Below are 26,866 nucleotides of genomic sequence, written 5' to 3' on the forward strand. Positions count from 1 at the left end.
TCTGCGTTCGACTACTCCGCCTAGGCTGCACTGTCGAGCGCAGATCCACTGAGCGCTTAACACAGACAGCATTGTCAGACGGAAGAGCGCAGGGCAAGCTAGCGAGACAGAAGTTAAGCTCTCCTTGCAACATGGCAAATTGAACCTCCCCCACCCTCATTCAGATCTGGCGTTTGGAATTATTTTGGTTTTCATGTGACGTATGACCCTGAAGGTAAGCGTGTCATGGACTAAAGTAAAACAGTATGTTGGACGTGCCACGCAATGCTCAATTACATGGGTGGGAACTAGTGTGTTAGCGCAGTTATTTCGTTAACGTGTTGGCCGTCTAGCCCCACGCACGGGGCGATCAGGGGTAGCTCGTTAACGGAGATTTGCCGTGTTGTGGCGTTAAGGTCATTTCAACGAGATTAACGCTGACAGCACTAGTGGGAACACAACGAATATGACTGCACATTTACGCCGACATCATCCTAGTGCAAAGACAAGTGGAAGCAGACAAAAACAACAAGCATGCATGCTACAAACTTTACCCGAGTCATTTAGACAGCCGTTAGCACATGATTCTCCTTATGGGGACCTGATATGTTTAATATTGTGGCGAGCTCAGACAAGGAGGAGACGGAGGTGTCGTTTGGTCTTGCTTCCCGTGAGCTAGCCAGGGAGCACAGCCATTTATTGACATCTGCAGAAGAACACTGCCGCTAGCTAACTGCTCAGCGCGGCAACCGCACAGCAACAACAACACACAGGGCGCCCTCTGACCCCGGAAGGACACACCGTCGCAGCGAGAGGGCGTCACCCGTCACTATGGCAACGTAAACAAAACATAACTGTACAAACAGAACCCCAAACAGCCCTGACCTGCTACAATATGCTGCTGAGAATATAGCCAAGAAGAAGCGTATAGTATAGCTTTTATTTTGGAAAGAGCCATTTCTCTGTAATAAACTCTCTTTTCCAAAGATGAGTGATTCCTCAATCAGATACAGGGCTCGCAAAATCTATCTCTGCCCTGCCCGTCGGGCTATTGTAGGAAGGAAAAATATATGTCAATGCTTTTGCATTCTTTCGGAAATGTAGCTGGGTAATTATGTCATTGGCATCGGTGAGCCACTGTCAATATGTGACATATTGAAATCCCGTTTGAATTTGCACTTGTTTTTTGCTTTCACTTTGCAATCGCGCGAACTGTGTATAGAGAGCGACAGCACTGATCTGTGAGTGATGATAATTTGCGCACCAATTCCTCTGACATCGTCTTATCAATCGTTAGTTTACTATGCAAACATGACAAGTGAAATCTCCTGCAGCAAGCTTAAACATGTGAGAGGTTGATCGCGCAGAGAATCGCTGACCGTTATGTGTGTGTGCAAAAGCAGCAGGATATATATTTTAGTTCTGCTGAGCCAAATAAGACAGGTCAGGGTGAAGAAGTAACAGCCAAAGAAAAGCTTACCACAAAACGGAAAAGTTATGACAAATCAGACTATAAGGCAAAAAGAAAGTGCAGCTTTATGGTTCCATGGACAAAATAATTTCTGTGGCTGCAATATGAGGAGCTATATAACCAGGGCTGCACATAAGTGGTCCGCAGGTGCGCATTCGCTGTCAAAAAAAAAAAAAAACACGCACAAGATATGAAGTTGCAACGCGTGTTTGCATACATAAGATTTTCTGGAGGAGGACAAACATTTGTTTAGAACTCTTAAAGATGTCGAAGAAGCTCCTTTAAGCAATTACTTTGGTGTTCCTCCACCTCCAAACAATTGTCAGAAGGAGTCCGAACCACAAAAGAAGCACGTATTCTCGGAAAAGTGGTTGCAGGAGGTGAGCTGGCTTCAAACAAATGATGAACGCACAGAGATGTGGTGCGGAATGTGCCGTGAAAATCCCACTCTAGCAGACAAAAACAGTGCTTTTTATATGGACGCAAACGCGCGTTGCAACTTCTTATCTGGTGCGCGTCTTTTATTTTGACAGCGAATGCGCACATGCGGACCACTTATGTGCACCCGTGTAAATAACATAATGTTCTGCCGGGTGTGTTGTTGGTTTTCTCTCGATTTCTGAGTCGACAAGCGCCTTTATTACTGGGACCAGTCATTTTAAGAAAGGCCCCATTAGAACCCATGAGAAATGCAAGAAATGCATTATTGCTCAGTCTGCAATATCTTTCCCAGAACAAACACCAATTGCAAATAACATACTAAAAATAAACCTGAAAAATCTGTTTAGAACAGCGTACTATGTTGCAAAGAGTGAACTACCACTGGCAAAATTTAGCAGTCTTTGCAAACTTCAAAAAGCAAATGGCCTCGATCTTGGTTCCACTTGTCTCTTACCCGTGACTTCAGTGGAAATTTCAAATTCAGGATCTGACACAGACTGATTCATGTCCTACACAGTTTTTACAAGTTCATAGAAATTTCTGTTCAATTAGAACCAAGTATTTGAGTTGATGATTGTAATTTTTATGCAATGTTGTAATTTGTTTTTCAACAATTTTTTGATTAATGTTTTGTTTCCTTTACAATATTATACTTTAATGTATAATACTGTAAAGGAAACAAAACATCAATCAAAAAATTGCTCTCTTTTTTTATTCGGGCTACTTACATTTATTTTGGGCTACCAAAAACTGAAGAGTCCCTGCCCGAAGGGCTACCAGGGATTTTGAGACCCCTGAGATATATTACTTTTGTTTCAGCAACATTAAATTTAAAAACTGTACTTTTGAGTTAAAATATATATTTATAATTTTAATAAATGACAAATTAAAAAGGCATGAACATTTTTTTTGTATCGAAAAATATCGAACCGTGACACCAAAGTATCGAACCGAACCGTGAATTTTGTGTATCGTTGCACCCCTAGTATTTATGTCTATGAAGGGAAAATGGCTAGTCATGATCATGCTTCCAGTTTATTCACTATCATTATAAAGCAATACATTTAATATTTTCTCAAATGTATCTTCACAGATTAGAGACAAAGGGTGCTTTCACTTTATTTTAGCCATCTGTTCGAAATATGCCATCACCTGCACAATTCCCTAAGCTCAAATGTAGAACACATGCACACCTGATGCCAAATGTTAGCATGACTGTATCTCCAAAAGCACAGCTGTGATTCTTTTTTTCATGCATTAATTTTTAAAAGACATTACCACTTAAGAAAAAAGGGAGCATTTATTACATTAATATTATGTTAAATTGTTGCTCTCCTGTGAGTGGGTGTTGTTCACAGTCTCATATTGATGCCACAAATCATCATTTATGAATTGTTGAGGATAAAATACAATTGCTTGCAGCTACATTTCATTCAAAGCTATCCTAAAACATGGTCACAACCCCAACTGCACCACTGGATACAGCTAATAGTGCTATTAAACCCAGCACTGAGTGTGCTAGTGACACCCAGCTGTTAAAACAAAAAATATGCAGAAAGTTACAACTATTACAGGAACGATAATGAATGTGTCATATGAGGAACAGAAAATGTCCTATTAATATATGTCCCAAAATTAAATATTTGCAAATGGTGGTTTGTAAAATTTTTATGAGGGAAATGCCAAAAAAGTCAGACATTTGATTTATTCATATTCACATGTCAAGTATGTGAAAATGTTTCCTATATACATTTCATTTTAAGGTCAGTTGTAGTAATTTACTCGTTTTTTTAATGTTTCTGATCGTTAGCAGACGACTTAATACATCAAACTGCCTGTGATGCATGTGCTGCCTGGTGCACGTTCAGCCACACCGCCTGCAGGATGTTAATTGTTATCGTAAAAAATAAAATAAATTACTGGCCCAGTAATTGAAACGGAAAAGAAGGAGAAAAGAAAGTCTCAATTGTCCTCAAATAGTCAGAAACTGCAATTTTTCACAGAATTCAAGATGACGTCTTCTGAAAGATGTGTGCATATATAATTGGGTACAAATCTGCCAGTAAAGTGATGATGCTGAGACATGTATCGATCGTGTCTGTTGACGGCTTTCACTTCTCATTAAGTCGTAGGCATCCATCACAAAGCTAGAGGTTCCCTAGGTGACGGTTAGTGGAGGATCGTGAGGAGAAGCGCCAGAGTACCACAGCTGACATGCAGAGGCGGTTAGGAGAGCTCTCACTGTGTACTGGTTGCAGAATAGATTTGCCTCATATCTAAAAGTATGTGTCAAGGTTGTGTGGACCTATACTACGTGCCTGCCTCTGTGTGTGTGTATAAAACACACAGTAGGGAGCCTCTGTACAACCCACTGATGCCAAGCATGTTTTAAGGCCGGAGGGCAAATCAGTAGACGGATGACTTCTGATGCCGTGAGACAGTCGAATTTCTACAGAGCGTGGCTGTTTTCTTTATGTAATATCAGGCTCCAGTAGGTTTGTGATCTGTCTCCAGTCTGATTGTTTTATATACAGAAGCGTATTATCTTGGTATCAGGTCAGTGTTGCTCATCTCGATGCGAAGATAGGAGAGATAAATGAGAGGATTCAGGAGACCTTTATCTGAATGATCTAAGACACTGTCTGTGGTGGATGTTCATGACTAACAGTTTGGAATTAATCATAAATAAGAGCTAAATTTGATCAAAATTAATGAAAGAAACGTGCAAAACTGCTGATTCTGTTGCAGATGTGAGAAAATATACATTTTACTGGCATTTTAAAAAATTCTATGTTGAATATAGAGTTTGAAGCACCTCTGTACCTCTGTACCTACGTGTAAGTGGTTCATTTCACGTGTTTGTTGCATACACTGTATGTAAAAACAAATGTTTCCATTGACTCAGAAAAGCTAAGGCAAAATAGCAGTGCCCTTTTTGTATATTTCTTACTAATGGCCAGCAGGGGGCGATGCCTCTGTTTTGTTTTGTTTTGTTTTTTTAATTTTCTCTTATCTTTTGTTCTTTATCTTTTCCTGCTTTCAAACTGGATGTGAAAAATAAGAAGTGGATCCGACTGTGATACTGTGCTCTCATTGGCTAATGATGTAAGACTGAGAAGTCAATAGCCAATTAGCACACCCTGGAAAATCTTTCCTTTTGCCTCTAATAATGATCATCGTTGGTAAGTGGAAAAACAATGGATGCAAAGATCCCCCATGTGACCTGTTGTGGTTGATGGAAACTGATGGCAGGTGCGACTCTCCAAACTTTAGTGAAACTGTGAAAATAACAACACAAGCCAGAAAACTGGAGGCCATCCACCTTCAAAGTAAAGGTTGTGCCCTTTGAAACATGCTCACGGCAGTGCTTGTCCATTTCCAGTTTACATTTATGCTTTTTTGAATTGTGCATCCAATTCCAATCTACTAGAAAAGTAAACACTATGGGAGGTTTTTGGTGCAGCGCCTTCTGTGACTCTGATTTTACCCAAAAAGAACCAAAAAACTCCAGAAACCTCTGCCAACCAGTCAGAGAAAACATGTTAATTCCCAACAAGGTACTGGGTGGATGTATCAAGTCCAATGTGGTGGACAACACATGAGAAACCTCAATATCCATAAGCCTTAAAGCAGGTGTTCATAGGCTAAACATGGCTGAAGACTGCTTAGAAACCAGGAGCTACATCAAAAGTTGAATTTCATGGATTTGGACAAAACTCAGTTATGGTGATGAAAGAATAGCCTTTGGGGGACCAGGTGTCCTACTCTTTGGGACTGCCACATACTGAGACAATGTCCTGCATTATAAATGGCTCAAGTATTGAAAAGTCGACCCTGCTGGACAGGCACTTTTCTAAAGTTTGGCTTTTATCCAGTGGCTGTGAAGAAAGCAGGAAAGGCTGTTATTACGCTCAATGGGGAAAATTTCAAATTTCACCACATAGTCAGGAGCTATGCAGATTTCTAAGAGAATGATGGAAACTACCACATATAAAAGAAATTCAACAATAGAGGCTAAAAAAGGACTATATAGCTGGGGGAAATGGGTGGAGGGCAATTTTCAGAATTCTTTTGCCTTGATATATATATTTTTTGCTTTTATCATTATTTTATAATTTTACACAAAAATGACAAAGATGTCATGAAGTGACACAGAACATGTGGGCAGCACAAAATAAGCTGGCTCCTAAAGAGATGTCCAGCTATGACTGCAACCCTACTGAAAGTCACAGATGATTAGAGGACAGAACTGCAGTTAAAATAACAGCAAACAGTTTTCACAGTTTCTGGGAAAGAAAAAAAATAATACATGAGAAGATTATCAGACAAACTTTAGCTTTCATTTATGCTCACTGTATTTATGCAGAAAGTTGTATTTGGATAAAAAGTTGTGTATTTCTTTCAGAATATGTTTGTCTTTTTTTGTACTTCATTTATTTTTCTGGGATCTAATCAGTTGAAACACCTGCTGGTTCAGTTTCTCAGGAGCTGCTTAATTGATTTGTTTTCTTTATTTGTCATTTTGCTTTTATTTTGTATTTCTATGTCCATTTTCATTTCTAGTATGTTAAGATTTATATATGGAAAGCAGATCTCAAGTACAAGCCCGATGGGAGAGTGTATCAATCTGCAGAAGCTTTTGAAATCAGCATCATCACTTCTTTGCATCAGTTTTTTCAATCTGCAGTTATGCTGAATTACACAAACATGATGCTTTTCATCATTTAATGCAAAGATGCATTTTCTGTGACGACAGGCTTAAATCTAAAAACATTAGAGTTGATCGTATTTACAGTGTTTTGTGGTTAAATAGCAACTGTCTCATTTAAGTGAAGTTATTATGGATTATACTAAGTTATTACACTGTACATAAGGATTTACTGAGTAAAAGTCCTCACCCATCTCATCATTTTAGCTTCTGTCGAAATCTTCCATCACTTTTGCCTCTTTGTCCAACATTTTCACTTCATCATCACCTAAATTTTCCAACTTTGCCCCCATCTTTTTCTCTCTTACCTTGATGTAGAGGACCGCCAGCGTGCCTTCCAATCCCCCGGCCATTGATTGTAAATGTCCCGCTCACTCACAGTGCACATTCAGCATTTCTGAAGATGATCAGCTGTTCCCCTGAGTCATAGATCAAAAACAGTGAGCCCCTCTGGCTCCACACCTCAAAGTGAATCATGCAAACATCTGCAATACGAAGCAGCTTCAGGGGGATTATTTGTTATGATCACATATTTGCTTGTGTGGGAGATTGATAATGAAGCTGGGCCAATTAACTTACACATTATCATTCACACAAAAATAGATTTTCTTTTTTCTGTATTGCCTACAATTTTTTTCTCTTTCTTCTAAGTGTTGGCCACATCGATCACCCACGCAATCTTTATGAATCAAGTCAAGTCATCTTTATTTATATAGCACATTTAAAAGACATCAAGTGTTGCCCAAAGTGCTGAACAGAGGAATATAATACAAAGAATTTAAATAGATAGAATAGAATCAAAAAGGAGTGTGTGTGGTTTCTTTGGGGCCAAATACTATTGAAGATACCATTATCATATTTATAGTGTTGCAACGAAAATTACCCCTTCCCCCAAAGGAATGGTTTTACAGGCAGAGGTCCCTTCTCATCTTTTCTGACTGCTTTCTCACTAGTTTTGTATTTCAGAATCAGAATCTGAATACTTTATTAATCCCTAAGGAAATTATGTAATGTATTGTATAATGTATTTGGATTGGGTCAGAGTCACTACTGATATCATGAGGTGATACCTGAACCTCACAGTTGTTGCAGAGGTAATCACATGAATACGTGCCATTGCCAGAAGGTTTTCTGTCTCAGTAGCATGGAGACAAGCTGTTATTTTAGGCGAGCTGGACAGGGCAGTAGAAGGTCCTTAACCCATGAGCAGGACTGGTATCTGCTCCTTTGTGCAAGAAAGAACAGGATGAGCACTGCTATTGCTATAAAATATCCTCCAGCAGGGCACTGGTGTGAATATCTCTGACCAAGCAATCAGTAACCCCAACAACGATGACTCCATATGTGTGGCCAACTAGAGTTTCAACATCCTCTGTTTGGCACCGTGCTTGATGCCCAGCACCATGGAGCCGACTGGCATTTGCCATAGAATACCAGAATTGGCAGGTCCATTACCTGCAATATTCTTTTCACAGATGAGAGCAGGTTCACCCTGAGCACATGTGGCAGACGCGAAAGCCCCCGGAGTCTCTGTGGAGAACATTGTGCTGCCTGCAACATCATTCAGCAAGACCAGTTTGGTGGTAAGTCAGCGATGGGGAGGCACATACATGGAGGGACGCACAGGCCTCTACACGCTAGGCAATGACACCTTAGACCCAATGTCAGACCCTATGCTGGTGAGGTGGGCCCTGGGTTCCTCCTTGTGCATGCAGGTAGTTCCTGAAGGGTGAAAGAATTGATACCATTGGTCCCCATGCTTGCTAAACCCAATAGAGCACAAGCTGGGACATCATCTTTCTGGTTTGCCAGGTTGCACCTCAGACTATCCAGGAGCACATTGATGCTCTGGTCCATATCTGGGAGGACGAGACCCGTCATCTCAATCAGAGTAAGACGTTATCAGGCATAAATATCAGCACATGGTAGCAATACAAACTACTGAGTAATATTTTGAGTCACTTCAATGAAATTTAGGCAAAGTGGACTAGCCTCCTGCATCGTTTGATCACTTTGATTTTCAAGGTCTCTTTGAATTTGGCTCTCTGTAGGTTGATCATTTTCATCAAACAATGCAGCATCATTTCCTTCCTAGTATATTACCCAGGTCAGATCAGTAGAAATACAGAACGATGATTTTATATTTCTTGCAATAATAATTGAACCTGGATTTTTTTTGCACATGCAGGTTGTTCCAAAAATACCAAATGTTGCTTTTTGGCACCACGCTGTTCTTCCAGCATCTGCTCTACATGTGATAATTGAGTATAATATATATTAAGCCTGGAAGTTGCAACAGTTGTCTGCCATATTTTTGTGCCATTGTGGTGACCATTAGGCTACTTCTGTTATCTGTTGCTTGCAATCTTCCGCCCGTATTAATGGAGTCTCTCTTTGCCTCTTCTAGTTGCCTGCTCCATGCTCCCTTTGAAACATCACCACCTTCGAAACACATTCACCTGTTTCCTGTGGAATCATCCACCCTAATTTATTTGCTTTATCACCTAAGAAAGGACTTACTCTGCCTGTCACCTCTACCAACATATTTGTTACCCCGAGCTGCTAACATCGTGCACATCCGAGTTTGACGTCACATGTTACGGCATGCACAACTTTATTTGTGGCACTTCAGCCAGTCATGCACCTCTGGTTTTTTCTAACCAGCTACACAACAGTACAACTGTCTCGTATTTTACTGCCATTTTAATGATGTTCCAGCTCAGAGATACACAGATTATACAGAGGAAGATGTTGCAACTGTTTGAAAACTTAAGACTTTGTGGAAAACATCTCAAGCGGTGACACCAATCATTCAGGAGAATACTGCAGCAGCTTCCTGTGCTTTAAAGGAAGGCATAAATAGAAATGACTGCGTCATGATATTATGGCGGGGCACGATGCAACGTGGAAGGTTTATTGGTGCAATAAGTCTTTGCTCTTAAACAACTGAAGCAGAACTGTCACAAACAATCAAGTTCCTCTCTGCAAACAGTACTCTCTATTTGGACTTATTATCTACTGGCAGAGCTTCTGTGTGTGAACCAGCAGTGGTGCACCTCCAACCTACTACCTGAAAACTGTTCACTCTCTGTCAACAAACACTTTCCTCACCCAACTATTACTCGAATCTGGTCCTTGGGTCCACTTTTTTCCAAACAAGGACAATCAGTTTCTCTGAATTTAAAAAAAGAAGAATATGAATTTCACAAAGAAGCATGTTTGACTTGATGCCTCTATCAGGAGGATTTACTTTGAAGTGAGTTCAACATAGCTTGGCTTTTTTGTCATTAACTGCCAGGACCAAACCAAACCTAAGACCCCAGATTGTTGGGTGTGGCTGTGTGCAGGCAGGAATAGGACCCAAGGTGCAGACTCCGGAGACAGACGTGAACTCAAAAAAGGCTTTAATTCTGAACACAACATGACATAACTTGAAAAAACTCTAAATAAACTTACACCGGTGGACAGACAAAACACACAGCAAAATAAACGGTAGATCACGACACGGACACAGAGAAACACTGGGCTTAAATACACAGAGGGAGCAATCAGGGAATGGGTAACAGGAGGGAAACACAGCTGGGGCAAATCAGGCCTAACGAGACAAGAGGAAGCAAAACCAGACACATTAACATCAGACATGGACTTTCAAAGTAAAACAGGAAACACATAACACAGACTGAACAAAGACACAGACTCATATGCAGGCACTACAAAGGGAACAGAGACGTGGGAACAGGGCAGACACAAACACTGACTGAACACGGGGATATAGGAACTTAAGATACACATAGACGCGAACTAGACAAGGGGATGCAGGTGATAGGGGAGACAGAGCAACTAAAGACGACAGAGACATAAGCCATAAGACGGAACTCAAAGAAACCAAAAACTAGAAATTATAAAATAATATCAAAAACTCAAAAACCCTGGGTCGACGACCCAGGCATCCTAACACAGATAGAGATAACGGGTATCAGCACAGTACTTATTGGCTTTCTTTGTTAACTCCGGCTTTCTGCTTCAGGCTCTTTGGTCACATAAAAGGAAGTGTCTTAGTGCCGCCTACTTAAGGCAGACAGAATATTATCAGAGGGCTGGGGGGGATATGAAGAATAGGAAAAATATGAAGGCAAAATGGCAAACAGGGGTTGCTAAAATAAGACAAGAGACCAGTGCTGCAGAAAACTAATCTTGCGTGAATTTTATTGCTGGGTGTGCTCTCAGTGATAGCTGCACATTAGAGCTCTGAAACGTATACATTTAAACATGACTCTCAAGAAGTGCATACAGCTGTGATGCTGTCACATCGCCTGAAGAAGAGAACCTCATAATCACAGTCTTTGCCCAAAGCAAAGCAAAACTGATTTTAATGGCTGAATATTCTAACCCGTGCTTCCTCAGCTGCAGTACCAGCAGTGTAAAACAGACCAAGCCTTAATACTTACTTTGGATTTTCTCCATTAACACCTGAACACACGCAAATTGCCGGGATAATGCAGTGCATGCAGGCCGAGATCTTCGAATTTTATTGGTGGTGTTAGCGGGCTATGTGTCTAAAATGTTAGAATCTGCATCACATCACGCATGTTTGCAAGAAAAGAATCACTGGAAATGTGGTGGTGAAAAGAATTTTACTAGGCTATGAAAAATGAAGGAAATGAAACGTACAACAGCCAGATAAAACATAATAAAACAGAATGGCACTTAAAATTTAAAAATGCGTTTTTGTGTGGAAAGTCACAAAACTCTTCACTTTGCACTGATGTTTACTGCACTGCAAACCTCAAAGTACAATGTTGTATAAAACAAAACAAATTAAATATATAGAGAAAATATTTGTTCTTGTTTTTGTTGATGTGACAGTAATGTAGTTACAGATCACTTTAAGCACAAAGGGGGCTTGGTTACATCCAGTGAAAGGTCAAAGTTTGGATGAAAATATTAGGAGAACTTCTGAAGATTTATAACCTGAATGGGACAAATCTTTCTCTCAGGAGCTGGAGGAGACCAAAAGTAAGCAAAAATAACAACAACAAAAAAACATTCATTCACGACATGACAATCAACACAACTTCAAAAATGTTGTGTGCACGCTGTCTACCCCCTTGCATTGTATTCATGTGCAGCTGTGTGCAACAAAGGGAAGAACACTGTGTGTTATTTAAAATTGATTTACTGGTTTAATCTGAAAGTAGATAATTAACTATAAATGGTCAGTACTTGGCAGACACATTGCTTGTTTAAGAATTCGAATCAAAGGAGGTCTTTTTTCTTATTACTTTCCATTACATATCTAAAACAACAGAAGGTTGGCAGCAACACGGTTGATTTAGTCCGCATCGTGACAAAGCAGCCTTTGACTCAGCAGCTCAGACTGATACAGTTTGGAGAAACAATTTATCCCTTTGACCTCAGGGATGGGAGATTATTGCCACACTTTTTGTTTTTTCCAGCGATGCCAAAATGCCTTTCTGTGTTGGGTGGAAGTCTCATAATTCTCACAACAGAACAACGCGTTCAGTTTCCCACATTTATTGTACGAATCCAGCAGGGAAAACCTCGAGCCAGAAATAGCAGCTCTCACATCTGAACCTACACATTTTCTATCTCTGCTTCATGTTATCGAGTGAAAACACTAAAGGTAAACACTTACAACACACAAATACGAAGAGTTGATTCATTACCAGGCATCACGGCGATGACCTCTATTACTGTGCGTTTCTGGTGAAATGATTTATGAAAAGAAAAACAAAAAGGAGAACGGATCACTGCTGGTTGGAAAATGGGTTTTGATGCCCGTGGAGTTTGTAAATCAGGCAGGAAAAGTGATTCACGACACATAATGACCACAGCTCTGCTCTTTTTGTTCAGATTATGGGAGAAAGACCAGCAGGGTGGGGTTTGATTAAACCAAAATAAAGACTGGTGGGAGCGGGAGTGTTGCAGTAATTCAGAAGGACATCAGAACAATAAACCTTTGACAGCCTCTGAGAGATTCTGACATTTAAAAACAACAGTAATTACAATTTTCTCATTTGAAATTTGAATTTGATTCTTGCATACTTTAACTGGCCTGTCTGAGAGATCCTGAGAAAATCGATGCTTTAAACTCACGACTGTGCTTATTTAATCTGAACTTAAATCAGATCCAGTATTCCTCTCTGACCCACTCGCGTCTCCACGCCAGCAAACGAAACACGCGACGACGGCATCCATCTGTCCTTTCATGCCTGCAAGTTCGGGCGAAGCTGTGAAAGATGCTCCGCCGACCTCCCACACATCTTCACAAAAGCTGCAAATTATCAGCAAACTGTGAATGTCATCTTCGGAGTTGTACACTTGTAAACGGCGAGATCAATCACGGCTCCTGTCAGAGGCAGATCAATAAGTTTTCACACCATGGCGTCAAAGTTAAAAATACCAAGCTGCTGAGCGCAGTCATTAGCAGATGGAGCCGGTCAGCAATAATCTCTGCTGCACTGTGAGCCTGTTTTGAGATCATGTTTGGAGTGGAAGTTTACTTTTTTAGGTTCCATCACTGACCCAAAAAAACAGAGAAAAAAAAATATATATTTTTTTATTTTTTGCTCTTCGAATAGTCACATCTGACGCTGTTTACTTCTGAGCACAGACACAGACTTTACAATGTAATCTTTTTCTAAGTCCTTTTAATCCCTCGCTGCGGTTCGCAAATACTGGTTGAGTTGTGTTCGGTCACACGTACGTGAGCTTTTTTTTTTCCTTGAGCTCAGCAGAGTACAGGTTGGTGTGCAGGAAGGCCGGGGCGGATCTGGAATATTAATGCATTGTATGGACTCCTGAAGGGGAATCCTCCTGAGCTTGCTCATCTACAGTTGGGGTCAGAGGTCAGGACCAGTTAGAGAAGGAATGCTAGAAAAGGTCTGGTGATTTGCTCAAGAGCACCTGGTGTTTAACAAAGCCACGTGAGCCGCATTCATGTCTCTCCGCACTGGTCTTGGCTCAGAACAGATGTGTGCAGATGATTACAGCAGGGATCTCCAGCAGATTAAAGCAAAGGTCTGGCTCTTTGGCAACTCTGTGCAAGATTTAAAAATGACAATCACATGCTCATCTGTTACATAATCGCCACCAACGTAGGAGAATTCCAGTTCCACTGACGGGTTGGTAGCTGCAGAGAGATACAATAGCAATCGGTCTATAGCTTATGTCAGATGATTACAGATTGATTTTTGTGGACACTCGTAGCTCCCAGAGGATGAATCCTAATTACTTTAAGGATCTTCTTACTTTTCCCTTTCACTTGTTGTTATTCAGTGCAAAAAGTTACACGTATTTATTGAATTCAGATTAATATACTTAACAGATTTCAAGTAGTTTCTCATCATTTGCTAGGTTATCATACACACTTCTCATATGCAACGCTTTTTTCTGCAATCTAACACAAATGTGCAGCACAGGCTCTGTTCAAGCTCTATTTTTCTCTACGGAAGTTCTGGAGGTACAGCGATCAATCTTCTTAGTTCAATATGCGTTGCGGATGACAGAGTGCAATCTCGTAAATCTAAGTCTTAAATAATCTTCTATGTATGGTCTCATGTTTGTCTAGCACCGTTATAAACTTATAAAAACCAAATCACTTCACCCCAAGAGTGACTCTAATATGTAACTGTTTCTTTCCTCTTCACAAAAGCCATTTTCGCTGTCCTTGCTGGATTTCTTCTTTTTTTCATTCATTGATTTTCTATACCTTTCTCAGTGCTATAGCCTTCCCCAGAATGCACCAGGCAAGAAGTGAATTTCCCAAATTCATTTTGCCCTCCTGTATGAAAACACTGGGGGTGTACTGTAGCTTTTTCTGCTTTTCAAATATTTGCCCATGTTTTCTCTGAGCCCCCGGGATGGGTTCGGCCAGCGTTTGTGAACCATGTATAAACATTTCCTGAGTCAGAGTCAGAGGATTTCATCTGTCAACAAAATGATAAAATGATCTCCTCCACGGATGACAAATGGAGTAATCACTTTAAGTGCCTCACAATTAAAGCTCACTATTCATGTGAACTGATTAAAAATACTTAAAAACTTAAAAACAGTGCATTTTATGGGATCTAATGAGAAAAATGCACTACAAAGTAAATAAAAGTTATTGCGAGTAGATAAGAAACTATGAAGAGCAGATGACTAACTCGACCTCTTTCCTATGTGGAGAAATTTCAGACTAAAGTAGAAATGTAATGAAAGGATACAAGTAGCAGAAATGAGTTCATTTGTTATTGTTTGGATTAGCTACAAAACAGCTTAAATTATTTAATGACTCTTGACTTTTATATTATCTTAGTCCTCAAGTTTGCGATAATTAATGAAGCTTGCAGAAGCTCAGTTTCCCGAGGGCCTGGGACATTGCGTAGCTGCGCCGTAGATGACATGCTTAGGATGATTATGATCCATCGTGAAACTTTATATTATGATCACACAAAGCCTCTAATGTTAAAATTTAGCTCTGCATTTCTGATTGTTTAATACTTGAGTCAGTGTAGCCTGGTAATGAGGTTTACTGTTGATCAGCTATAACATTAAAAGCACCGATTGATGCTATTAAGGTAGTTAAATATTGCTTATAATCTGCTTACAAAAGAAGATTTTGCTGGGGAGCCTGGAAATTAACTGGATATTGCTTTGACATGTACCACCCATGTAAATATCACTGTGGACAAAGCACATCCCCCCATGTTGGCAGCACTTCCCCACAGTCATGGTCATTCAGAATGGGACAGCATGCCCCACACCACACCACAAAAATGGCTCATGCCAGAGAAACAAACCAAAAAGCTCAATTCCAAATCCACAAAACTCGATCCTCTTGAGCACAGTAACAAGCCTCAAACACGGAGCCTCTGCTTCTAGCATCTCAGCGCTGACTTTACAGGAAGCTAATTAGCAGGCAGATGTTGCTCATTGAAAACAAGTGGATTAATCGAGCATCACCAAACGTGAGCACCTCAATAAAAGCTGACGTTTTGGCAGTTTACTGGCAAGTTACCAATCTTCCTACGAGTGGACATCCTAGCAAATTTGCCCCAAAGAAAAACTCAAGAGCTACATCTCAGACTCTACAGGCCTCAGTTAGCATGTTAAATGTTAAAGTTCATGACAGTAAAATTAGAAAGTGATTGAAAAATAATGATTTAAAAGTGTTTGCAGGAGAAAGTCTCTTCTCACTAAAAACAACAATGGCAGCATGGCAGAATTGCATCTGAACAAACTACAAGACGTCTGGACAGATGAGACCAAAGTGAAGATGTTTGGCCATAATGTACCAAACACAGCATATCAGCACAAATACTCCAACTGTGGAACATGGTGGTGGACATGTGATAATTTAGGCTTGTTTTGCAGCCAAAGAACCCGGGAAGTCTGCAGTCATTAAGTTGACCGTGAACTCCTCTGTATAACAAAGTATTCCAGTCAAATATGAGGCCACCTGTCCAGCGGTCTGTCTTGGCCTAGACTGAGTTGCAGCAGCAAATCTATAACAGAATGGCTGAAAAAGAAGTAAAATCAAGGAGTTGCAATGGAGCAGTGCAAACCTCAGCCCGAGTGAATAAATCAATAAGATGCTTATTTGCAATAAGTAAAAAAGATGACAGTGAAGCATCTGTTTATGTTTTTATTCTTTAATGTTGGGATTGCATAGACCCACTGCAGTATGTGCAAAAAAGAATAACAAGAAAATAGATTTTTTTTATTATCATGCTTTTGAAAATGACGGTCTTGGTAATTTTTCACTTGAACACAAACTGCAGCAGACAAAAGTGACAAAATTACACTCTGTTCTCCCAGAAAATGACTCGAGAGGTAATTTGTGCAAGCAGATATTACAATCCAGTAAGCACCCTTTAGATGCAAATTCACACTTTCACATACTTAAGGTTGCAAAAATGTGAATCTAATCTAAAAAGCAAAGCAAAGTTAATTCCCCAAATTAACTACAGCAAGTAGATTTGGTGCCTAAACCTGGCTAAACTGTGAAAGTGGTTCCATAATTTTTCTCTTAGCAAATGCACACTATATTATCCCCATGTTAGACCTCGTAGCCAGGTTTTTGTTTTCATTGGAAGGTGAACCATTAAAATGAAATTCATTTAATTATATCCATATTTGACTGTTTATCCACTACCTATTATCCAGTTAATGTTTTTCTAATCTAGCTTGCTGTGCATTAGTCTCGAGCAGTTTTATAGTTCAAACACCTATTATTAACCCATGAGTCATCATTAACTGATAAGCAATGAATAGTATGCTACATAGTCTATTCTGGAATAACAACACTCTGTTAAAAGGGACTATGATCAACCACACCAACAGATGGGAGGAAATCCCTTTATGTTCAGTGATTTCTCTGATTTTTCTTTAGACAAACAGAAGCAATTTTCTTTCAGTTTAAACTTCGGTTTATTGTATACAAGTTACTGTCATTATCATTCAGTATCCAGTTCATAAAGCAACTCTGAGCAGGTTTTATCTTTTTTTAAAGGTTTAAAGAAGAGAGCTGCACAAATCTGCCATTTAACACTCTTCTCTCATCATAGTTATTCTACCAACAGCCTGTAGTGTCAGAAGCCATAGAGCCAAGAGAGCTGTTTTTGGCACTCGCAGTGAAGGAGATCCTTTATAAAAACAGAGCTAAGCACAATGCATCAGACTGAGAGAGGTCTAAAACAACAGTGTACACTACAACTGATGTTTTTTTTTTTAAAACATCTTTAAAAAAACCAAAAACAAACATGGATTCTAAAAATGATCAAAATTAGACTTTGAATCAAGAACATTTGAAATGCTGGGAAGCAAAATGAGATCCAGTGCCAATGGCTTTTCCTTTCACTGAGGGTGAAATGATGGGTCATTCTGGTTGTTTGCTGGAGTGGTCTGAGTGCTGGCTGTGCTGGACCTTGGTCATATATCACCCCCCCTTTTCTGTCCCCGGGTTGTAGCTCCTCTGTCCACCAAAGCAGAAATGGCCCGAAATGCGCAGTGCTGTGTCCAGTTAAAGTGTTTATGACCTCCATCATTGAACACACACACACACACACACACACACACACACACACACACACACACACACACACTCCTAAACATCAGCGAGGCTGTATTTGTTGCACTCTCGCCTGAATTCACAACTTAAAAGGAAAAACGTGTTTTCTTTGCCCACGGAGAATTTCCTCGAGCCCCTGTACATCGTTATAGGACCATTTTTTAATAAACTGCAACATAGATGCAATTTTAATCTCGTCTAAACCTTTTCAGTGCTTCTAATGCACAAATCTTACTTCATTATGCTCAACAGTTTTTACTCGGCTGTGACATGGTGATTGTGGGAAGCTGTGCGCTTGCCTGCAGGTTATTGTCATCGCTCTGTCATCTCATATTTTGGGTGAATGTTGTGTGTGTGTGTGTGTGTGTGTGTGTGTGTGTGTGTGTGTGTGTGTGTGTGTGTGTGTGTGTGTGGTGGGTCTAGCCTGATTGCGCGCCACTTCTCCATCAGTGCGTGTGCACGAGGGTCCGCAAAGGTGCCGCTGCTCCTCTCCGGGCGCGCAGTACCATCCCCAAACTTTGATGAGCCGTAACCTTCACCAGGGCAACAAAACAAGCCGGGCTGAATTATACCTGCGAGGATATATTAAAAATAAAAACAGCGTCGTCTCTTTCTCCCCCCCTCTCTCTTTTTCTGAGTGATTAAGGTGAGTAAACTGCAAGCTTCACATTACAGTGCGCGTTTTCCCCTCAACGATTCGCAGCACAGCGCGTATTTTACCGGACGTGTTTTGCCAGATCTGCGCGCGTCTCCACAACCAAAGTGAAGTTTGTGTAGGTGTGATGTTTTTGCATTAATTAATTGATCGTGCAAACTTTTTTCCTTTTTATAACTGAGTAAAGATGTTCTAGATGCTTTTTTTGCAGCTCAGTTGCTCCGATATCACCATATCTTTTTTTTTTTTTTGCCTGCCGTATGTTACATCTCTGAATTCAACACGCAGAATTTATCAGTAACTCGATTTTAAAAGTCTTAACCAGAAAGGATTTTTTTCCTCCAAGCCCAACAACAAACAGGTGTCAAAATGGAAAGCACTCCGATTGAAATTTACAAAGAAGACACCAAGTGCCTCTCCTCGCTGCTGGAAGACTGTCCGGCGAATTCAACTGCTTGGGTATCCGGATACTCTGACAGCCGCAATGTGACCCACGATGATGATAGCTGGGAGCAGGAGAGCATGTCTCCCATCATCCCCATCATCACCGCAGTGTACTCCGTGGTGTTTGTGGTCGGCTTGTTGGGCAACTGCCTCGTTATGTATGTGATTATTAGGTAAGGATTTTTCTCCCCACTTTGTATAACATCATAAAGTGTGTGAATGTGTGTGTGAATGGGTGGATGACTGAATGTGTAAAGCGCTTTGGGGTCCTTAGGGACTAGTAAAGCGCTATACAAATACAGGCCATTTACCATTTACCATAAAGTATAAATAATAAATCCGCATGTGTGCCAGAAATCACTTCTCTGTTTCTATGGAGAAAAGAAAAGAGAAAAGATGCAATTGTGTCTTTTTTTTTTTTTTTTTAAGAAATCAAGATCCAGCCAGAGGAATGTTTTTCTTCTCTGCCTTTGCAAATGTTATTGCTTGGGAATAAGAGCACCCAGACTTGGGCTTACACAGTGACCTCCAGGCCATCTGGTGTTAGTCACAGTTCTTGTTTTTGCCTGCATTTTGTTTTTGGATGCGCTTCAGAGACACTGAAAAAAAGGTGTGATGCTCTAAGCTCATGAAAGAATTGACAAAATGGGCATTTAAAATGGTAAGAGACAGCATCCAGATAGAGAACGATCTTTTTTAAACCCCCAAGTCTCAAAAAAGAAAACAAGACGTCATTTTGGCAAAGAAAGGGAATGTCGTCATTTCTAACCTGACATTAAATGTTCAAAAGCTTGGTGACAGGGAGCTAATTCTACCTCCTCCAGAAAATGAAACATGCCAACTTTATGAATGGCAACTCTCCAGCAAGACCTCCCAGATATATAATGGGTTTCTATACATTTCTCATCAAGTCTGGCCTGGCAGGCATAAAATTAATTACGTCTGAAACCAGTGGTGCTTTGTCAACCCAATAACATGCTTACACCTCATTGGGCTTTATTTATGGTCTGTGTGAGCAACAAATCTTATCTGATGTAACGTGAACTGCTGCAGTGCCATCCAGAATGCTTCAATTCCTCGACAACAATTACCTCAAATCAGGTTGATGGCTTCGCCTGTCTGCAGGAGTCAGCTTTTTCACGTCACTTTACAGACAAGAGTGTACATTTTACTGTTTCTCCACAGAGAACAGCTGAAGGAAGAAGATGCTTAATGCTGATTTATTGGGAAGAAATATATGCAATTATTCAAATGTAATAAAGTCCATTTGGGTCACAAAATAGATGTTTTAGGCCGCTTGTCTGATTTTCAGACATGTCATGTTTTATATAGCCAAACTGCCCGTTTTACCATCTTTCGCTTTTAGGTGTGCTCTTATTCCTTATGTCAGATTCAACAATCTGACATAAGCTCCTCAGAGATTTTGGTCTATTTTGCCATGATAGCGTCACACAGTTACTGCAGATTTTTCAGCTGCACATCCATGATGTGAATCTGCCATTCCACCCCCTGGCCTCTAAATGGCCATTTGAGTACAGTGAACTCATTGTCATGTTCAGGAAACCAGTATGAGATGATTTGAACTTTGTGCATTATCCTGCTGGAAGAAGCCATCAGGAGACGGCTACATTTTGGTCGTAAAGGGACGGTCAGCAACAATACTCAGGTAGGCTGCAGTGCTCAGAGGAGTTCAAAGGGGGACAAGAAAATATGTCCTACATCATTATACATCACCAGCCTGATCAGCTGATACAAGGCAAGGTGGATAAGGGTTTTCATGTTCTGACCCTACCATGCAAAAGTCGGAGAAGCAGTAACACTTACTCATCAAACCAGGCAAGGTTTTTCCAATCTATTTTTCACTTTTGATGAGTCTATGTGAAATGTAGCCTCAGTTTCCTGTTCTTATCTGACAGAAGTAGCAGCCGTTGTGGTCTTCTGCTGCTGTAGCCCATTTGCCTCAAGGTTTGATATGTTATCCATTCAAAGACATACTTTGGTCGCAACAAGTGGATACTTGAATTACTGTTACTCACCTGTCAGTTTGAAAAAGTCAGGGTATTCTGCTCTGGCTTCTTGTATCAACAAGATATTTTCAATCAGTGAACTGCTGATTTGGATAGTTTCTCTTTTTGGTAAATCCTATACTGGTTGTCCTTTGTAGATCAGCAGTTTCTGAAATACTCAGACTACCCCATCTGACACAAAAATGGGACTTAAATCACATTTTTCTCCAGTCTTATTCTCAGATTGAACTAGATCCACTACAATGTCTAGATCCGCTGAGTTGCTGCCATATGATTGGCTGATTAGATATTTGGTATACAACTGCACTTGAACACGTTACATACTGAAGTAAAGCCACTGAATGTATTTACAACTCCCAGTGAATATAACGTCGCTTATTCTCTGCTATATGTGTATAAAAAACACAATAGCTGCTTGCTAACACATTAATCCACATATCAAAGTCAGTGCCTGCTGAACTAAACCCAAGTGGCTAAAAGTAAACTTGAAAAAAACTTTGATATCATGACAAATAAATTTCTCTTTTGCTCAGAGGACTGAGCTTTATCTATGAATATAAAGCTGAAGCTAGCAGCTAGTTAGCTTGAAATTTAATTTACTGCTTCTACATTTTGGGTTAATCACACCATAAATAAAAGACATGCAGTGTGTTCAATAGTGAACTTCTGGTAGACTGAACTTCTTTTTTCTGGTCACAACTATTTTCTTGGGTTTTTTGTCTTCATGATTAGCTAAAGTAACTGGTTGCTAATAGGTTCCTTAAATTAAAAAGTACATTGTTTAAGCAACTCGATGATATCTGGTTTCAGAGGGCTGTATTATAAAGAAATATTGTTTTACCTGTCTCTTTTTCTGGATTACTGCTTGTGAATAGTAGACCATTTATAAGTAATTGAATTACTTTAGCCCACTATATTGTGGTATATAATACCAGCAACTCTGCAAATTGTGCAAAATAACGTCTATTTTCAGGTTGATCTCAAATGGAGGGGAGTTCACATTAATTTTTCCAGTTGGAAACAAATTTTTCTGATTACTCCAACATGACACGAATGCAGTTTATTCTAACCAAAGTTTGCTTGTGAAACACTGACGCTCTTTATGATAATTTTGCTGTAATCTTGAACAGAAGTTCATTCTTTTAGGTGAATCTTCTAGGTTCTTGCAGATCATACTATAGCAAGTAAATATCAACTTTTTAAAATTTCTACCCAAACCCCAAAATTCTGCATGTATTTTGCATTGGTGCTACCACAAGTAAAAATCTGTAAATACACAATTGTATAAAGCTCATTGGATATGGTTTCAATCCAACACCACTTTACATATAACAATGAAGTGTGAGCCTGAAAGATTGCATTACAAATTCAAGAAAGCACTGTGGACTAATGGACAATGTTTAATTCACAAAGAGCCCAGAACAAAGGTCTTCCACTGAGTCGCGAAGCAATAACGGCTGCCGAGACAGTGCCGTATCTCTCCTCACAGGACAACTTTGTGTTGTGCATATTTAACAGGTACACGAAGATGAAGACGGCCACCAATATTTATATTTTCAACCTGGCACTCGCCGACGCCCTCGTCACCACCACGATGCCATTCCAGAGCACTGACTACCTTCTGAATACGTGGCCCTTCGGCGAGGTGGTATGCAAGGTCTTCATCTCCATCGACTACTACAACATGTTCACAAGTATCTTCACCCTCACCATGATGAGTGTGGACCGCTACGTGGCCGTGTGCCACCCCGTGAAAGCCCTGGATTTCCGCACTCCCCTCAAGGCCAAGATGATAAACGTGTGCATCTGGATCTTGTCCTCGGCTGCAGGGATACCGGCTTTTGTGCTGGGCGGTACTCAGACGAATAGCGGTGAGGAAGTCTTTCCCCGATGTCTAACAAAAAGTTTAAGAGTCTCTGTCCACTTTCTATGCATAGCAAATACTCTCCAAGCATGTACTAATAAAATGTTAAGAACAGAAATATATTCAATATATCAAATCCATCCGTCACTGAAGAGTTTTTCATTAGCTACAAATTGAGCACATCCTTCCTGAATATAGATGACGTAAGAAATAAAAAAGCGTTTAGAGCAAAATGTTCCCTTGTTGAGTGCAGATTAGCTATTCTACAGCAACTTGCTAAATTGATTGCAGAAAATTGTGAAGTGGAATTTCATTTATCATAAAGTGCACTTCAAAAATAGACTCAAAACCTTTTTGTTCATACTTGGCAGCTGTGTGTGAATGCCTTTTTTAAAGTTTTCACTGACTTAAGACATAATCAAACCTACAGGTTTTTCTGTTTTTATTTTCAGTGTTAATTACATTGAGTTTCATAAAACATGTCATATAAATAAAATTGCCACTTTATTTTCTCTCCACTGTTCTTCCACAGACATAACAGAGTGTGCGCTGCAGTTCCCCGATCCCTACGCAAAGTGGGACACACTGATGAAGATTTTAGTGTTTGTCTTTGCCTTCGTCGTGCCTGTGCTCATTATCACCGTGTGCTACTCCCTCATGGTCCTGAGGCTGAAGAGCGTCCGAATGTTGTCCGGCTCGAGGGAGAAGGATCGCAACTTGCGCCGGATCACGCGGTTGGTGGTGGTCGTGGTGGCCGTGTTTGTGGTCTGCTGGACGCCCATTCACATCTTCATCCTGGTCAAAGCTCTCGTCACCGTGCCGGAAACCACCGCCATCATGGCCGCCTACTTCTTCTGCGTGGCTCTGGGTTACACCAACAGCAGCCTCAATCCTGTCCTCTACGCCTTTCTGGATGAGAACTTCAAACGCTGCTTCAAAGACTTCTGCCTGTCAGCCAGACTGAAGGGGGAGAAGGTGTCAGGGAGCAAAAAGGCCCCCAGCACTGTGCGAGAGGCCGCTGTTCCCCTGGAGAACCCAGATGGGACTGGTAAGCCGACATGACTAGCAGTGGAACTGTCTTCAATCTCCCACACTGGAAAAGAAGACTCACAATACCTGGGCTTAACCCACATCACAACAGCAATGTAGACTGGGTTTTGGATTCACTTCATTTTCATTATCACCCAGGGTATAATCATCGATGTGGTTGTCCATAAATCCAAATCAATCCATCCTAGTGTCCTCTGACTTCTGACACTTTCCTTCACAGCAGCCTGTGATTGTAGGTCGAGACAAAGATTGTGCATTTATGGTTTAACCTGGCAGGTGGATGTAAACCAAACACTGTTTCTGTTTAAGTAGGTCAAAGAAGAAAGTGCTGCTTATAATTAATATGGATTACTGTTGATGGAGGTCCAACAATTAGTTGATTAACCAATTATTGCATGAATCCCCATTTATTTTGATGACTAAGTAATTATTCAGGGAGGGTTTTTTTTTTAGGAAAAATTAAACATTCGCACCATCCAGCATCCTAAATAAGATTTTGATTTCATACGTGACAGTTAATTAAACATTTTTAAAACAAATTTATGATCGCTTACTGTTTTAATGATGATTTATTTAGCCATAAGTTTAATTTAGACTGCCAACCTTCCCAGGGTGTACTGACAGCTGAGATACGTTACATCACCTCTACAACCCTGAATTGAATAAGTAGGAGATGGATAGATGGGTATTGAGCTTACTGGCAAAATAATCAGCAGATTAGCATTTCATAAAATCATCATTACACAATATTGCACACACGGTCATGAGATAATTATGTGAAGATATCTTAGGAGAACTGATGATTATTTAAAGGGTAAACGAGCAGGAGACTGATTAAAATCACTTGGCCCATATCAAGTTTCATCAGTTTTGATTCATTTGTCTCTCAAATGCTGTTTATTCCCAAAATTTCCTCCTATCATTTTTCATTTGCCAAATGTGCCTTTACAAGTCCAGGAAAAAATGTTTGTGGCGGCAGAAAAATGACTTCAGGAATGATTACTAGATAGGGGTCAAACAGCACTTCATATTATAATGTTTGCTATTTTTATTCAATGCATTTGACATGCCGGTGATATTTGCATGAATCGCTGACAGCAGACATGTGCCAAAAACATTTTCACATCTGTGCAGAGCCTGAATGGTGCTGATTGACCACAGTGTGAGAGCACTCACTGACTCGTGTTGGACTTTGAAGTTGTGTAAGAGTCAAAGAAAAAAACAAAAAGCAACATTCAGCTGCATCAAAGCAAGTTAATCAATGAGAGAATGTGGAGGGAAGATCCTGGACTTGAATGTGCATTTAAAATTTGACAGAGGGCTCTCTATCAGCTTTGACCCTGGCTTTGTGTCCAGACTGATAAGTTGTTAACTTTATGGTATATAACTAATAATGATATGTGCTTTGTATATGGCTTTTACCATGATACACATACTGTAGTCCTGCTGAACTGTCATACTGTTATTGTTGTGCAGTCTGATAAGCCGATTAGCTCTTTCAACAAGTAAAAATACAGAATATTCTAACAACTGTACAGTATCTCAGTCTCTATACAAAGACTTATTTTGTATAGACTACAAAATGAAAATCTTTGCACAGACTTTATGAAAATATACTGTATTTGTAGCATGTTAATCATCACTGCTATGATAGTAAAGGCAACATCAGCAGCCATAAGCTTCATGGACTGTGCTGTTATTTTGAATGTACTGCAAATACTACATGAAAGTCATCTATCTCATTTAAAAAAAAAGCATCTTTAGCTAATACTTGTTGATAAATCTCTTGCTGACATATGGACACAAAAATAGATAAAGCACAGATGTTCTAAAAATAAGAGACGTTATTCTAAGAATCAACACTGTGATCGAGGCATCGTTGTAGTTTTTATTTATTTCTTTTTCATCTCTGTGCTCACAGTTTAATGCTGTACATTGGCTTCTCCTGCCGTCATTCGAGCAGGACGTGTACTGATCGATTAAAACTTGTCTGTGAAGAGCTTAATAAAACAAGTTTAACAAATACACAATGATTCTTTCCTTGGAGTGTGACAAGCTCGGGGATAGCGGATACTCATTGTTTGTTTGTTTTAAGGAAAACAAATCTCTCTCCTTTTTGGTGACTTGTTTTAATAGATTTTGAAGCTTTGAAGAGATTCTTATTGGAGGCAGTGACTCTGCAGACTTCTACAGTTTAAGAGTTTTTTACTGTAAGCCATCAGCTCCCCCCAGAGGGAAGAGGATGCAATGTGGGGTCTTTGTTTTGTTTTTTATTTTAAAGAAACTGCAATGATTAATAGCTGCATTCACATAACTTGGCATAAACAGAAGCTTCTGTATAGCAGTCCATATTAGTGTTCACATACTGGATCTCAATTGTGCCACCTCTGCAAGACTACGGGATAAGAAGATACATCAGGTGATGATTGATGATTTCTCCCACATTACAAGCTTCTGTCTCAGACTTCTTTTATTATGTTCATTATAATACATCCACAAGACCTCCAGATCATTTGATCATTATTCACCCATTAATGCACCTGATACAAAATCGTAATCGTTTATTATTATTATTAGTATTAGTAACCTCATTTTTGATTTGTTCATATTTCAACATTACTAAATTGATTTGACTTATCATGGCAGTGTATGAATTACTGTAGGCAAATTCCAGCACTTAGTGTTTTTGGACTATTTCTGTATGTGTAGAAATAAGCCATAAGAAGAACAGACAGACTAGATTCATGTAGGTTCACTGTCTAAGTTCAGGTCAAAGGAATTTTATTTACATACAGAGTACCGAGTCTGTAGTCGGTAGTCTGATACTGAAAATATGCGTAATTTTGCTTTAAACAATCCATATGAAATTTCTGTTTGTTTGGATAAGGACAAACTCTTCTAAACTTTTTATCAGTGAAGTAAAACAAGGAAACATTCAGGTTCTGAGCCACTAACACTTTTTTCCTAATTTACATGTTCTGTTGTATTCTCCTTCATAAATGACTTGTCTTTTGAAAAGGGCTCTACAAATAATAAGTGCTTTTATGGAAAAAGCAGATGGCTTTTAACAGCATGTTTGTTTGAAGGCAGCAAGCATAACGAAAATAAAAGAAAATGAACTAAACAGGCTGGCGAGGCTATGTCTACAAAGAT

At 39.9% G+C, this 26,866-nt stretch overlaps 1 protein-coding gene across 4 annotated transcripts; it reads left to right on the forward strand.

Annotated features, from left to right (window-relative positions):
- LOC309714434 (kappa-type opioid receptor-like) lies at positions 1-25,692 on the forward strand. 4 transcript variants are annotated; one of them, XM_082546900.1, is made up of 4 exons: positions 1-214; positions 8,075-8,182; positions 22,318-22,670; positions 23,196-25,692. In XM_082546900.1, the coding sequence occupies exons 2-4, from the start codon at positions 8,100-8,102 to the stop codon at positions 23,723-23,725; spliced, it is 966 nt and encodes a 321-aa protein (XP_082403026.1). In that variant the 5' UTR covers positions 1-214; positions 8,075-8,099; the 3' UTR covers positions 23,726-25,692. The 4 variants fall into 4 exon arrangements, with proteins under 4 accessions (XP_082403026.1, XP_082403027.1, XP_082403024.1 ...); XM_082546898.1 differs by lacking the exons at positions 1-214; positions 8,075-8,182 and adding exons at positions 18,093-18,319; positions 18,675-18,945; XM_082546899.1 differs by lacking the exons at positions 1-214; positions 8,075-8,182 and adding exons at positions 18,093-18,319; positions 18,675-18,930.
- The last annotated feature ends 1,174 nt before the right edge of the window (positions 25,693-26,866 follow it).

This window comes from Aulonocara stuartgranti (genome assembly GCF_965226115.1).
Source record: "Aulonocara stuartgranti genome assembly, chromosome: 9".
NCBI classification, from domain to species: Eukaryota; Metazoa; Chordata; class Actinopteri; order Cichliformes; family Cichlidae; genus Aulonocara; species Aulonocara stuartgranti.